The sequence below is a fragment of the Malania oleifera genome, chromosome 7, assembly GCF_029873635.1.
Source record: "Malania oleifera isolate guangnan ecotype guangnan chromosome 7, ASM2987363v1, whole genome shotgun sequence".
In the NCBI taxonomy this organism is placed as follows: domain Eukaryota; kingdom Viridiplantae; phylum Streptophyta; class Magnoliopsida; order Santalales; family Ximeniaceae; genus Malania; species Malania oleifera.
This window is the reverse complement of record NC_080423.1, coordinates 40,601,183-40,616,359: the sequence shown is the minus strand read 5'-3', so window position 1 is coordinate 40,616,359 and position 15,177 is coordinate 40,601,183. Positions and strand designations below refer to the sequence as shown.

Sequence of the window (15,177 nt, the reverse complement as noted above, 5' to 3'; positions counted from 1 at the left end):
AATAATAGAACAACCTTTCGTCCATTGTGATATCTTCTTTATGGTTCTCTTTGTAGTTTCAAAATTCTCTCTATATTTGTCAATTTAAACATTCGAAATTACAATCATCCTTCTTCTATTTACATTTTTCTTTTCTTGAATTAAATAGGTATGGGCTAAAATCATAAAACCTACTAATTACAATTCAACTTACCAACTTTAATCCAATACAAAAATTAACTTATTTTACTACTAAGTCAATTTCATTACGATCCTAACTAATTTTAATAACATTAAATTTTTAGATTACAGTCTCATGAGTTCCTTTAAACTCAATCCTAAAATACAAAAATTATTCTATTTTAAAGATACATATCGCTTATAATAGACTATTATGGTATTTTTCTTTGTAAATTATTTGCTAAAAACTTATAATGTTTTTGTTTTCTTCCCTTGCAATAGTTGTACACAATTTTTTTGTTTGCTAAAAATGCATGCACACCCATTTAATTTAAAAATTATCTTTGACATTTAAGAAAGTACATAGAAACTATTATTGAACACAATCGTTTTTTTTTTTTTTCCCTTTAAGTAAGGGCATTGGAGTAATTAAACCAATATTTGGTACTGATAATGGAATGGAATGGAGGTGAAATATAATGAAAAATTATATGATGAACGTACAAATGTAAATATTAATTATATTCTTTTTTTTTATTACATAGGAACTCCAGCCACCAACAAGCCCTTCAGACTCCTGATGCAGTACCAAACCTACGGATCAGCGTCCTCCCCCTAGGTCTCGCTGATCAGGTAAAGTCTAGAATGTGGACACGCCTTTCGTGCATCAGTTGGACGTTCGACCACCCCGACCCCCGGAACACATCTCCATTACTATCAACGGTCCCTACTGGCTCACAGAGCAAACTCTCACCATCCACGGTCCCCGTTGGCTCACAGAGTAAATTCTCATCATTTGCAGGTACCGTTGGCTCCGTGAGTGTATCTACCTGGAATTGAACCCCCGATGCTCCTTCTTACGTGCTGATGCCTTTCTACTGCGTCATGCCCGTGGGGACTTAATTATATTCTATTCAATACTTCGCTTAACATATAAATCATTAATTATAACACCATTAATGGTAATGTTAGGTCAATGTTTTGTGTACCCTTCGACAAGTTTTATTAATGCAATTGCACCTAATTGACGTAACAAATTTAATTATGCAAAAAGTAAGTGCAAATCCTTAATTACACCAATTAAAAGCTCCTATACTAAAGTAATTTTTACTTAATAATACAAATATTATTTTATGATTCCGTTCCATTAAAAAAATAAGGTCATTTGTTTGAAAATTAAGATTTAGTGCAATAGAAAATAACATAGAGTTATTGGAAGGAGTTGCAACACATGCAAAATTATTGAATCTTTCTTTATCTTGAGTCAAAGTGAGTGGAGTAATTGGTTATCATAGAAAACTTAGTGGGCTAAAACTTGAGACTTCCATGTTCGAGGCCTGGAGCTCAAATCTTAGGCGGGGTGGAAAGGAAAATTGAATGAGATATGGAATGGCAAATGGACTACTTCCCATTGTATAGCCTAGATCTAGTTTGAGCCTCCAATTAATTATTATTATTTTTTTAAAAAAACTTAATGAATTTTGTAGCTGTAACCTTTAATTTATTGTTTAAGTGTTGTCTCATTTTATTAAACTAATCAATATCAAGGGTTTGCTTTAAATTTCAATATAGGAAAGGAAAGATAAAAAAAATGCTATTATATCAGCAAAATTAGTTTTGATTCTATCAATAAAAGATTTACTTCTTACTTAAAATGAAACCTCACAAGCCATTTCGATCATAAGTTCATATTTTTACGATGATATTTATGTTTTATTTGCATAAAAGAACAAAGCTTTTATCATTACTTGAAATTTAAAAAGGTTAAGTTTGCGATGCATTAATTTTGTTGCCATTATTTTCAAACTTAGATATTCTACAATTCATCAAAATTGCTTGCAAATATTTTTCATTCTCTACCATCTTCAATCTCACCTATTTATGATGATGGTGGCAATAATAAATGTAAGTAGGAATTATAATGGCATAAAATAAATTTTTGAAAACAATTGTAAGGCAATAAGTGATAAAACATCAACTATTGTGAACACAAAATTTTTACAAAATACTTTTGACTATAACATATTTAATACGTTAGGCATTAATTGCTAACAGGTCAACGATTGGAGGATTTCGACCAAGACGAGTCATCACGGGGCCCACATCGTGGATGTGGGCCCCACTCCAACGCGGTATCCAGCTTGAAAAATCTTATAAAACTTAAAAAAAGAAATTATTTGAGTAAAAAAAAGATTCGATTTTCACAATTTAGTTTTCGAGATTCCTTGAAATCGATAATGACCAAAGTACAAATAAGAATGCGACTAACCTCTCAACTCATATTGTCTTTATAAATAAAGTAATGAAAGAAAAGATAGTAACATATGTTTTTATATGATTATATATAGTGCCTTGTTTCAAGTCAAGAATCAAGATGGAGGGATGACCTATGCATTTGTAAATATATATATATATATTATCCTTATAATGAGTACGAGAATGATGGGGTATTTTTATTTTAAATAAACAAAAAAGAAAAGAAAAGAAACAGACGGGAAAAAAGGCTGCAAACGCGAAAGGGTTAAAAAAGAAAAAAAAGGGAGAGGAAGCAATTGATGCCGGCGATGATGAGAGAAGACAGAGCGGGGGAGACGAGCGAGAGCGCGCAGGCGCATACTCATTTTCTCTCTCTGCTCTTTCTCTCTTTATCTCAAAGGGGGCGGGGAAGGAAGGGGTGAGATGAGAGGAGAAGGAAAGAAAAAACTAAAGAGGAAAGAGAACTTGGGAAGTGCGAGGAAGAGGAGAGAGCGAAGGGGACATGCGTCCTGGTCGTGCCACGTGGCGAGATGCCAGTGGTTAGGTGCCTCTCTCTCTCTCTCTCTCCTGCTCCCACGCCAACACATATACAGGAACGCACACCCTTCCCCTGCCATGTCAGTAGTAACCCCGTCCTATGACCCCGGCGAATCCGTATCGTATGCCCCTCTCTCTCTCTCTCTCTCTCTCTTCCCAAGTCTCTTTCTCTCTCTATAACTCTCTATTTATTCATTTGTCTGCCCCTTTCTCTCTCTTTTCATTATTCTCGCCTGCAAGCCTCCATGCCCTAATCTATCCTCTCTGGCACACACTCTCTCTATACCGTCATCGGATAACCTCTTTGCCTTGATTCACTCTCCTTTTTGTGTTGTTTTATTTGTGAATAAGATTGGTAAGCTTCTTATTCCTACATGGGTGCTGTTTATTTCGTGTTTCTTTACTCCTTCCATGGTAGATTTTTTCTGGGTTTTTGATTTTGTGCAATTTCAGCTGATTAATGTGTGCCTTGATGGTAATTACTATGCCAAGACTGCCTGATTCTTGCAGCTAGTGTGTTCCTGTGGAAAAATTTGACTTACTTCTTTTGAATTTGGGTTTGAAGTGTGTTGCGTGACTGGTGGGTGCTGAAATGGAGGCTAGGTCTGATTATGAGTTGAATGTGTTTGGTTAGAGTTTTGATGGTTTGGTGCTAATTAATTCAGTTTCTGTGCAGTTTTTCTGGACATATGGTGGCAAAGTTGGTTTTTGAAAAACATGGCCTCTCAGATTTATCAACAGATTTGAGGATTGTTCCATTTGGCTGTGATTTTGAATTCTAGCGGCTGGGTTATGACTCTAAAGTCGTTTGCATGTGTTTTCTGATGCTTATTTGATGTAGGTGTTTTAAATGTAGTAAATGTCCACAATTATATATTGTATCAGGAAATTCTGAACTTGGTATTGGAGTTTGATTGAAACCTTTGTGGGTTGTGTTGAGGTAGTTGTTAATGTGGTTCTGGCCTTAGAATCTCTGCTGTTGCTTTAATTTCAATCTGCTTTCTACTGAACTAGCCTTTGCTTTGGGCAAGCTAGAGCGAAACACAAGTAGGATTGTTTATGTGTGCATTTTTTCAGTCTATTATCTGACTGATATTCAGTTAGCTAAAATGGCATGCTTTCTATCATTTTTAGGTAAATTGACTTCTTTCAAGGCATCTTCTAATTGATTTTGTTCTCTGCTAAGAAAAAAGCTTTCTTTTGCTACCATGGTGAACTTTTTTCTCATTAACTTTCCTTGGTCATTATTTATTTATTTCATTTTTACATATTTTTTCAATAGTTAAATTTCTTTAACTATTTTCCATGAGCTGCATTTCTCTTGGTTCCACTGACAATGCCTATGTTTTATTAGTTGCATCTCATCTCTAGGAAGTATTTCCCTTAGTTTTCTTCTATGATCATCATTCATTTGCTTCAAACTTTCAATTAGCCGTTGGTCCTTTAGTTTGTTTGATTAGGGTTTAGAATGAATTGTTTTTAATTGATTTATTTGTTAAAATAAATTCCCATGAGAAGTTTTTGCTCTTAAAAGCTGAAAAAGAAACAATAGAGTTAGATTTATGTCTATGTGCTAAGACTATTGGGATTTAATGTACTACTTACTGGGACCATTCATCTGCATCTGTTGAATCCCAATGATGCAGAAGCAAGGGTTCTTGGGCGACATTTTGATGATCATATCTTGTTTGCTTGTGTGTGGAGAATTTTAGCGTTTCCTTATGTGAATGAATTGCTTATGAAGTGGTAATCTGGATGTAATGGATGTTGCAAATGTGAGTTGTCTTGAGCAGCAACTATACTTTAATGTAGACCAATGACAATTTCAGACTTTACTGGACTTGGTGCTCTAATATCCATGGATGTGTGTTGGTAGCTAACTGAATTTCTAGCTGCAGTTGCTATGGTAGTTTTTTAGAAAAAAAAGAGTATGTAGTTGGTATACTGATTTCATTAAAAACATGTACGATTGAGTAATAACTAGTGTTCGGGCTACATGTGGAGAATTTAAAAAGAATTTCCAATCACAATAGGTGTACAACAAGGATTTGCTTTGAACCCTTATCTTTTTCGATTAATGATGGATGGACTTACTAGAAGTATCCAAAATGAGATTCCATGGTGTATATTGTTTGTGGATAATATTGTCTTGATTGATGTATTGAGGGTTGAGTAGGATCTAAGTTATAATTATGGAGAGAATTTTTAGAATCTAGAAGTTTTAGGATAAGTAGAAATAAGATAGTATATACTAAATATAATTTCAGTCATGGTGGGAGGAATATTTGGAAAAGATTAGACTTTTTGTTCAAGAAATTAATAGCAATACTAGATGTAGATACCTTGGATCTATTATACAAGTTGATGGAGACATTGAAGAGGATGTTATATAGAGAGTTATATTAGGGTGCGCAAGTGGAGAAGTGCTTTAGGCATGTTGTGTGATCGTAGAATACTCTTAAAACTAAAAGGAAGTTTTAGAGAATCACTGTAAGACAAGCTTTGCTATATTGATCAGAATTTTGGGCAACTAAGAAACAGCATATTCAAAAAGTAAAGTTGCTGAAATATGAATGCTATGGTGGATGAGTGGCATAATGTTAAGAGATAAATTAGGAATGGATATATTTACAGTAAGTTAGGCATAACACTTGTAGAAGTTAAGATAAGGGTGCGGCAGCTTAGATTTTTGGACATTTGCAACATAGACTAAGTAGTGCACTAGTAAGGAGCAGTGAGCTGATAGTGGCAGTAGAAGGGGTAGGGGTAGACCTAAAGTAACTTGGAATGAGATGGTAAGGTTTTAATAGCCCGTAAATTACAGTAGGAAATTGCCACAATTGTGTAAATTGGCTGGAAAAAAAATGCATGTGGTCAACCTCAGCTAGTGGGACTTGTAAGGCTTGTTTTGTTGTTGTTTTTGTAATAGCAATACAATTTCGGTACTATCACGCTACCTAACATTGATCAATGTGTTTAAAGTCTGTTTAAATAAACATCTTCCTTTTTACCTGTCAAATGTAAAATTTTATAGATATTCAATATGGATGCCTTCAGAAAAAGCATGAATTAGTGTTCAAGTGGCACTTTTGACTTAAATAGTTCTAAAAAGTTTGAATTTGAGTCTGAATTGTCTTTTGGTTGCTTATCTCAGAGATCTTGAGTGCCTTGGATTCCTATTTTTTCTTGCATATCAGCAATGAATATTGGTGTCTGACATTGAACCTTGATCTTTTCTGATTTATTTGTTATAAATGTTTCTGATATTCGTTTGAGTTGAAGTTTGCTGGATTTCTATTGTCACTTTGGCTAAGACTTGGCAATCTGTGTGCTCAATATTTTGGCATGCACCCCTAACTGCATAAAGATCTGAATTCATGTCATATATATATATATATATATATATATATATGCATATATTGGTTTAATCTATTTGCTGGTTGCCTCCCTTTATATTGCCTTCAATAGTGTTCAAGTGTAGGAGCTGAACCTGGATGTTTTGCAGAGGCTAAATTGCTGTCCTGAGGATTTGATATCTGGACTTGGTCTTTGGCTGATGACATGCTTCCTGTTGCTGTCAGTCATAAATGCAGGGAACAGGATCTGAAGATGAAGGACAATGGTTCCGCCAGTAGTAAAATGATTAACAGAAACTGGGTCCTGAAGCGCAAGCGAAGAAAGCTTCCTTCTGGTTCTGGGCCAGACCTATCGAATGGCAAAGAAGAAAATTCCTCAATCTTAGAATCTCCAAGGAGTTCTTCTTCAGCTAAACGGAAGCTGAAAACTGAATTAAGTTCTGATAGATCTTCAAGCAAGAAAAAAGGAATTGATGGGGTTAGTTGTCTTCAGTTTTGTTTTGCCTGATATTTATGGTTCTCAGTAGCAGAACCTTTTGTCTATTTGATGTGCTTTTCTTCTAAAGTTCTGGTTGTGGCCATGCTATATGTCGAGCTAGCAAGCATTTGTAGAAACTCCTGGGTGATGGCTGATTTCCTACAATAATTTTTTGTTTTTTTTGGGTAGATTTTACTCATGCTTCTGATTAACTGTTCAACCATGGGCTCCAAACGTTTATTTATAAAAGAAGTGTTGAACTGCATTATTTTCTTTCCTCAAACATTGTACTCAAAACTGCTGGAATTTTAAATCTGAATCATGGCTGAGGCATTTTATGTTACATTCTCTTTTATATCTATGTTTGCAAAACTTGAAACAATAAATCTGAATGCTGTTAAGGTTTAATATTTTATTTTATTCATTTGTGCTATTTAACTTCAATATGATCTGTAAAAACATTCTTCTCTTATGTTATGTGTGAGTTATTTCTATGTTGTCAATATTATTTTCCTACAAACATGGTTAATGTTTGGCTGCAATTTGTTTTTAACAGTTCTTCTGTTGTCTTTGATGTTATATTGGTATTGTTTTTACTAACATGAAATTGTTGAATGGCATAAAAGCTTAGCAATATCTTTATCTATTGTTCTTGAGGAACAAGCCTATGTAGCTTGTGCTGTTGTCATCAACTGGGAGTGTGGTTAATGCTTATTTAACTCCTGTGCTTGTGTAGATGAGTATTGTAGGAAGTCCAAAGCTGTGAAGAGGAGTTAGACTTAAGCCATGTGATGAACTGCTTTTTTTTTTCCCCCACCTTCAATGGATGGGAATTTAACTATGTTGAGCACAACCCAATGTGTAATTATTAAGTTCTATTGGCATGTCCTTGGTGGTTATTTTTAAGTGCTGAAATTGCTTTTTTGAGGCTTAATTGAACACCATATTATCGGATACTTGTTTTTTTGGATTTATGTGGTGATTAGATCGGTAGCTTGACTATTTCGTGGAATGTTATCAAGTGAAAACTGCTGCTATATATGATATGCACATAGTTTTGGTGGAATTTGGTTTTTAAATAGTTTGGTGCTTTCTTTTTAATTTCGCACCATTCTTAGTTTTATCCTTTCTCAAATATTTGCATTAATAGTAGTAACAGCTAGTGAGTGTGTCATTTATGATTTTTCCTCTTAAGATTTGTTTTTTCTTGATTTTGTACTCGCTTATGTTTGGTGGTTATACTTTTTCTGATTTAATTTTTAGCTAATTTAATCTTTTGATTTATGATGAGATACCTATTCAGGGTGTTCTTGAGAATGATAACATTTTTTTTCCCTAAAATGTTTTGTTTGGTGTTGTTTTTGCTCTATTTGTATTTTTTGTTTTTTTTAAACATGCAAAACTTGTTTGGTTAATGTTGTTGCTTCTAAAAATTAGTGAAATAGAAAATTCGCAAACTCATATGCTTATACAATGGCTTGGCAATATGATATTGGCGTTTGTGCTTTACTTTGGAGACAGTCGGTGGGAACACGCCCCTGCTGACTGCAGCAGCTGTGCTTGACTTCACCCTTAAAGGTGTTTTTATTTATGTTATTTATTTTTTATTTTTTACTTTTTGGCGTGTTTCCTAGACACTTTAAAATAGGGATTTCTCAAGAATTGAACTGAAAGGAAAAACACAATCTTTTCCAAATGCATCCTTAATGGTTAGGAAAATATTTTTTTTTTGTCCCCACCTGTCTATATATTTTCAGCACGTTAGACGGTTGAAGCTCTCAAGTAATTTATGTTTAACATGTAGAATGTAGTTGTTGTCTCATTGTCCACAAAATACATAATAATGCCATTTGCGTTTTTTCACTCACCAAAACATTTAGGCTCCGTTTCATATCAATTCCAAAAATTGTGAAGATGAAAACTAGGAACGAAAACTAAAAACTGAAAATGAGCAACTTGATTGGTAACTATTTATAAAACTAAAACAAATTAAAAACTTAATTGAAAAAAATTTCATTTTTGTCCTTGAACCAAATAACGATTAGAAAATGATTTTAAAATAATAGAAGTACAAAAAAAAAATACAATTAAAAATATTATAATAAAAATAAAAGTTATTGTAATGATTTTACTTAATTCTTATATTTTGGAATTTACTTTACAAGAACAACTTTATTGTAAGTGTCAACTGAAAAATAGTACAATTATTTCATAAATGGCTTTTATTTATTTTTTTTCAATTTTTTTGAAAATTTATGGATACATTTATTTTAATTATATTGTAAATTCATATGATCATTTAGTTTTAATTTTAACTAAAAATTATGTAGAAAATGAATGGATTCTAGGTATTAAGGTATTGTCACTATTGTGGCAACAGATTGCCAAAAATAATTCAAAATAAAAAAAAAAAATCTGATTTTCAGTTTTTTTTTTAAATTACAAACGACAGCTGAAAACTTGATAACAGAAGCAGAAAGATGGTAACCTAGAAAAAATGTGTTTTTGGAATCTGTTTCTTCATTGTACAGAAACAAAAACAGAAAACAGATGCCAAACAAACTCCTTATTGCCTGCTTGGTGTGCTCTTATGGAGCCCTGTCTTCTGTTAAATTGTTTTTGGAAAGTCCTGTCATAAGTTTGAAAATTTTAGTTTTCATATTTGTAATTGTTTTATTAGAAGTTGTATGCTAGCTGTCAATCTTACTGCCTTACAATGGGTTTTTGGGACGTGTACAATTAGTTCCAAATAGGATGAAAGATGTTTATTTGCTATTTATTTATAGGCATGCAAATAATTGCACTTTTTGGTTTATTGATCTTGATTCTGTTTTTGTTCATTGAATTTGAGGCTCAAAGATCCCCTCTCTCTGTGTTGGGTTGACATAGAGGCTGGGATGGGCCGCAAGGCTTCCAAAATTTTAGAATTTTGTTTAAAGTTTTGTTTAACGGGTTCAATTTACATTGGCACCTCAAGTAAAAATTTTGGTCTCTGCATCCTATTCTTCCAATGTTTTAATCCTCTATATCCTTCCAGTAAAGAAAACAGCCTTCCAAGCATTGTTCCAAACATGGCCTCATTGGTTTGGGCGTGGTTCAAGCGGACCAGGTCACTTAGCCTGGCTGAATCAGTGCCAAGACTTGCATTTTGAGTTGGGGTTTCCAGGCCAACCTCGATTGACTTGCCCAGTCCCTGCCTGATGTTGTCAGTTAACAGAGTTGAACCGGTTAACTAAAAAATATTTTTAAAAATGTGTGCAATTTGCAATGTTTGAACCTGCATCTTATGAATAGTGAATGGTCTTATCTAACACGCTCGTGCACAATGCATGCAAATTACATGTAAAAGTAAATGACAAATTGATCTAAATTAGTAATATACATTAAGAATATTGATTAACAAAAAGTGCTTATTTTGAATGTGTTCACTAACTGGACGTTTTTCCTGATATGTGATAATGGAAAAATGGAAGTTTGTGTTCAATATATTTTTCCAATTGAAAAACTAGAAAGCTAATTTGTCCAATCTTCCTTGTTACACTAGAGTAACTAGACTGCAAAACAGCTTTTTAATGTTCTCCAGATTTTTCCAAGAATGCTTCTCATGTTAATTCCATACATCACTACCTCCACAATATCACCATGACTGCCACTGTCACTGCTGCTGGTTCTGCTGCCACTTGCCACCACCTCTGCCACCGCCATTATCCTTTGCCCCTGCGACCATTGTCTTCTGCTATCACTGTTGCCACCATTGCCTTCTGTCACCACTGCTGCTGCCACCACTGCCATTATCACCTGCCAGCGAATGTCATTGTCCCTAGATGCTCTCACCGTCACCACCACCACCACAGGTTGCCATCATCACTAACACCCGCTGCTGCCTCTAACACCAATCACTGACATCATCACCCTTTGCCACTGTTCCGCCTTGCCACCACCACAATCACCACCACCACTACATGCATTTGAAGTTATCACCATGATCATCACCATCACCATCACCACCACCCCCCTGCTGGAGATGGAAATCACCCACCACTATGTGCATTTTCTGTTACCACCATGATCATCACCATCACCACTGCCCCCTGCTGGAGATGGCAATCGCTGCCACCACCTGCAGCCACCGGGCACTGCAATCATTGCCACCTTCTGTTGCCACAACCTCGCACCAGCAACATATCTTTTTCTTTATATTAATTCATTGAGTAATAATTTTTCATTTTCAACAAGTGCAAATATTCTTTCCCTATGTTTGGGAGAGGCCTTGGGTTTGGATTTGTGTGGATTTGGAAAAGGATGTAATACAAAATTGTGTTGAATTTTTTCCAAATCCACCCAAATCCAAATCCAAATCCAAATCCAAGTCCTGAAATTCATGCTCCTGAACACAGCATTTATGCTTTCAAATTTTTCTATAGAAAAGGAAAGGAACACTTGGAAATGGAAATGAAAAATTCCATTTCCATGACTAATAGGCTCTTTATTTTCATAAATCTAATAGAATAATATTAATTTCCTAGAGTACAGATTTTCTTTGAATGATGCATATGTGCGTGTGCATGCGCATGTGGTCGGAATATTATTATTATTTGTGATACCATAATGATGTCATTTCTCATATGTATAATAAAAATAATGCTATCAAGGTGATTCACCAGCTTAATGGCTTTTCCCATTGCCAGCGGTCTGACTGAATTGACCCAACCTTAGTAGTTTCATTGGTGGGCCATGTTTCAAACACTGTTTGCTAGTAGTCTAGGCATTTATTGATTAATATTTGTTCCTATTATTTTCTATTCGAGAAATTAGCAGTGGCTTAGTAAATAACTGAGCATGGCTGAGCTTTTAACCTTTTGTTGGCATAACACTGATTAACTTTAACAAATCAATACATTGCGATGCCATTTATTTGTCAATGCTTTATATAATTTCCACATATATTTTATGACTTAGGAGTGCTAGCATGGAGTTTTTGTAGAGGTTTCTATTTTTATTTTTATTTTTATTTTTGCCATATGTTGCCACACAATAGTGAGGTCCATTAAATTAATTGTTGTAATAATATTTAAGTTTGTACCTTTTTCTTCCTTTTTTCCTTTTTTCCGATCGAGCTGTTTATATGTAATTCTTAACTATTTAAGGGCTGCTGGAATTGTGTGATCAATAAATTTTAAAAAAATTAATGAGAAATGCAGAAAATGTTAGTTATAGTAATCATGTAAAACAATAGAAGCTAATTTGAATGTGTGCATTTATAAACCAACACTAATAAAACCGTGTTAAATGCTAACAAACACATGCCTCTTTTTGTTGGTTTATCTATTTTTTGATGTGTCTTCACCAAGGACGTAAATTTCAGTTTCAACTAAAATTTCGAGTCTTCAAAAGTATACAAATTTAGAATTTTGATTACAATTGTAAAAAAATGATGGAAATATGCAGTAAAGCATGGAATTCTTTCATGAAATTTTGGAAACTATTATTGGATGTAACAATGCAAGTTTTTATCATAATGCAATATTTAGAAAGTAAATATTATAAATGAAATACATCAAGAGCAGGTATGCGGTGTATAAGGTACAATAACTATAATATAATAATGATATTGGATATTTGTAATTAATATGAATGAGGTTCATTGTTCACTTATTATGCAAATACTTATAAATTTAGACATAAATGGTCAAGTATACTGTTGTATTTAATTTCTAAGTTTGATTTTTCATATAGTTTCAAAAGTCTGAAAGCTATCCATATCTTTTTTGTACCAATCTTTAGTTTCAATGAGAAAGAATGTGAATTAAGAGAAATTTCAATTTGGGTTTTGAATCCCAAGTTTGGATTTGAAGGGAATTTCATTCTATAGTTATATTTTGACAAGTTTCGCTGAAAATTTGAGATCTCAATAAATTTGGGTATTCATTGAATCAATGGAACACTGAAATGGCAATTGATTGCCATTTTGATTTTGAGGGTGGTGGAAAGCAGAAATTTCAACAGAAATTTAGACAATTTTATGGAAATAAGACTCCTAATTTACTCCATGCAAGATTCCTCAATGTGGATGCGATTAGACGACGCTGGTAAAATTATGGTCAGATCATGTGTTGCAATGAGATTAGGTGTTGCAATGAAGCCTTTGCATGATTGTCATGTGCCTTAAATACTTAATTACACAAGGAAAAAATTGAAAACAACCATCAATATGATCAGTCATTTATAGAATGGATGTGCATAAATGGTTGAATTGCTTAAAGGGTAAAGTTGAAAAATTGCACAATGTTATCTAGAATGCAGAATATTCTGGTTTGCAGGATGGGGATGTTGAAGTGCGGTAAGATAGGAGGGGTGTACTCATATAGATACTCGGGCCAAATATGTAATGACACTTGAATATTTTGGGGAGGATGTTGTTTCTAAATCTAGAAGAGATTTTCTTTTGTGAAATAGATTAATAATGACTGAAAATAGAACCATAACGCAATAATTCTTCACTTTTACTAATAAAAATTGCCATGTGGGAAATATTGAATTAAAACTTTGAATGGCTAGTCTCTGCTTTCTAGAGCGAAAATGAACCATGCCTCATACAATGGCGCGGTTTGCGGCGGTAATAGTGTTTTATGTTCACAATGGAATTGCTTGCACGAGGGTAAATATGGAAAAAAAATTATTACAGCGCAGACCAAGACTTTCTTTTTTATATAAATGGAAATGTATATACGTATGGATGAGGAAAATGACATCATTACAGAACAGTATAGTTAGATATCTTATGCGATGCTGTTGCTTGTTTACATCAAGTTTCCACTGCTGTGATATTGTCACTTTGTCAGGCATGTTAAGCATTTCCCAAGAGTTTTCACTTTTTAATTTTAATCTGCTCTTTCTTTTCCTTACAGTATTATTACGAATGCGTTGTTTGTGATGTTGGTGGCAACTTGCTTTGTTGTGATAGCTGTCCCCGAACATATCATCTCCAATGCCTTGATCCCCCACTTAAGGTATGCTTTGATATTGCAGATAACCTGTTTTCATCCTGTACTATTTCAGTTTAATTCATTCTCATTTAGCTCACATTACTTTTTTTTTTTTTTGTGGTTCTCATTAATATTTCTAATTCATGATCTGAAGCGCATTCCAATGGGGAAATGGCAATGCCCAAACTGCTGTCAGAAAAGTGATCCACTGGAGCCGGTAAGCCATCTGGATACTATTTCAAAACGTGCAAGGACAAAGAATTTCACTCCAAAACCTAAAGCTGGAATCAAGTCAACTGATGCTGACAAAGTTTCCCAAATTTTCGGAAACTCCACTCTTGGAAAGAAAAGATCTTCTAGCAAAGGAAAATCTGTTTTATTTCGTGGAATCCAATCCATTGAAAAAAAAACAGATTCCACGCAAAGAGACGTGCCTTGCAGTGCCAAGCCAGGCCATCTGGCTCTTGGTGGTTCTGTAGAGGGCAGTTCATCGTGTGCGAAATTGGATGTTGAGAAGAAATCCAACTCATCTCTGACAGAGGCATCTGCAGACAGAAAATCAGTTCTTCCTGCTAAGGAATTCTTGTCTAGGATTACAGATTTGGAGTCATATGATGAAGCTTCTGAGCAGAAGCCTGACTTGTCTTGTAATGATGGATCTCCAGGAAGAAGACTTGGTCCTGCATTGAATTCTATTACTCAGAAGGCCAGAAAGAGAAAGGGCAAAGCTAATAATGATGTTAGACCAAAAAAGTCTAGGACTGAAAAGGGAAAATCTGTTGTTAATACTTCTCGAAAACGTGGATCGAAAGCAAATTCTGCATGCCTAGGGACTAGTAAACCGCATCGGAAGGGTAACAGTAATGACCATGAAATTTCTGCACCACCATTGTTGAAGGAGGATGGGGGAACCAAGAGTTCAGATGTCCATAAAAAAAATGAGGTACCACCTTTTAGTGGTCATCTTCTTGTTTTTTCTTTGGGTTTCAATTTTGACTTATTTAAGCAGTTTACTTTTGTGTTGCCACTTGGTTAAATTGCCCTATTTATTTCAATGGACTTATCTATGATGCATAAAAACAAGGCTAGTTCATTTCACAGGTTCATTCTTCTTTTCTTTCTCTAACAAAGTTTCAATTGGGTAGAGGTGATCTGATTAGGTTTTGGAAAGATGTATGGTTCCTTTGCTCACTTTTATAACATCATCTTCTCACCACAAGGGCATGATTTCCTTTTTTTCTTATAGTTGATAGGGATTCCTTTTCTTGGGACTTTCATTTAAGAAGGGATTTAAATGATTGAGAGGTTCAGGAGCTGCTGTGTTCTTTGCTCATTGTACTGGAGGTTTTTCGTATCTATGGTATGAGTGATGGTAGAATTTGGTCTTTTTGGATCCTTCTGGGGT

General features: G+C 34.4%; 1 protein-coding gene across 11 annotated transcripts in view; it reads left to right on the top strand.

Annotated features, from left to right (window-relative positions):
* Positions 1-2,675: 2,675 nt before the first annotated feature.
* LOC131159510 (protein CHROMATIN REMODELING 4) overlaps positions 2,676-15,177 on the top strand; it is a 45,201-nt gene continuing 32,699 nt past the window's right edge. For 2 of the 11 annotated variants that reach the window (XM_058114477.1, XM_058114475.1), the window contains exons 1-4: positions 2,676-3,074; positions 6,534-6,786; positions 13,695-13,796; positions 13,927-14,715. In XM_058114477.1, coding sequence (XP_057970460.1) covers positions 2,839-3,074; positions 6,534-6,786; positions 13,695-13,796; positions 13,927-14,715 — 1,380 coding nt within the window. In that variant the 5' untranslated portion in view covers positions 2,676-2,838. The other 9 variants (XM_058114478.1, XM_058114476.1, XM_058114485.1 and 6 more) reach the window with 7 other exon arrangements.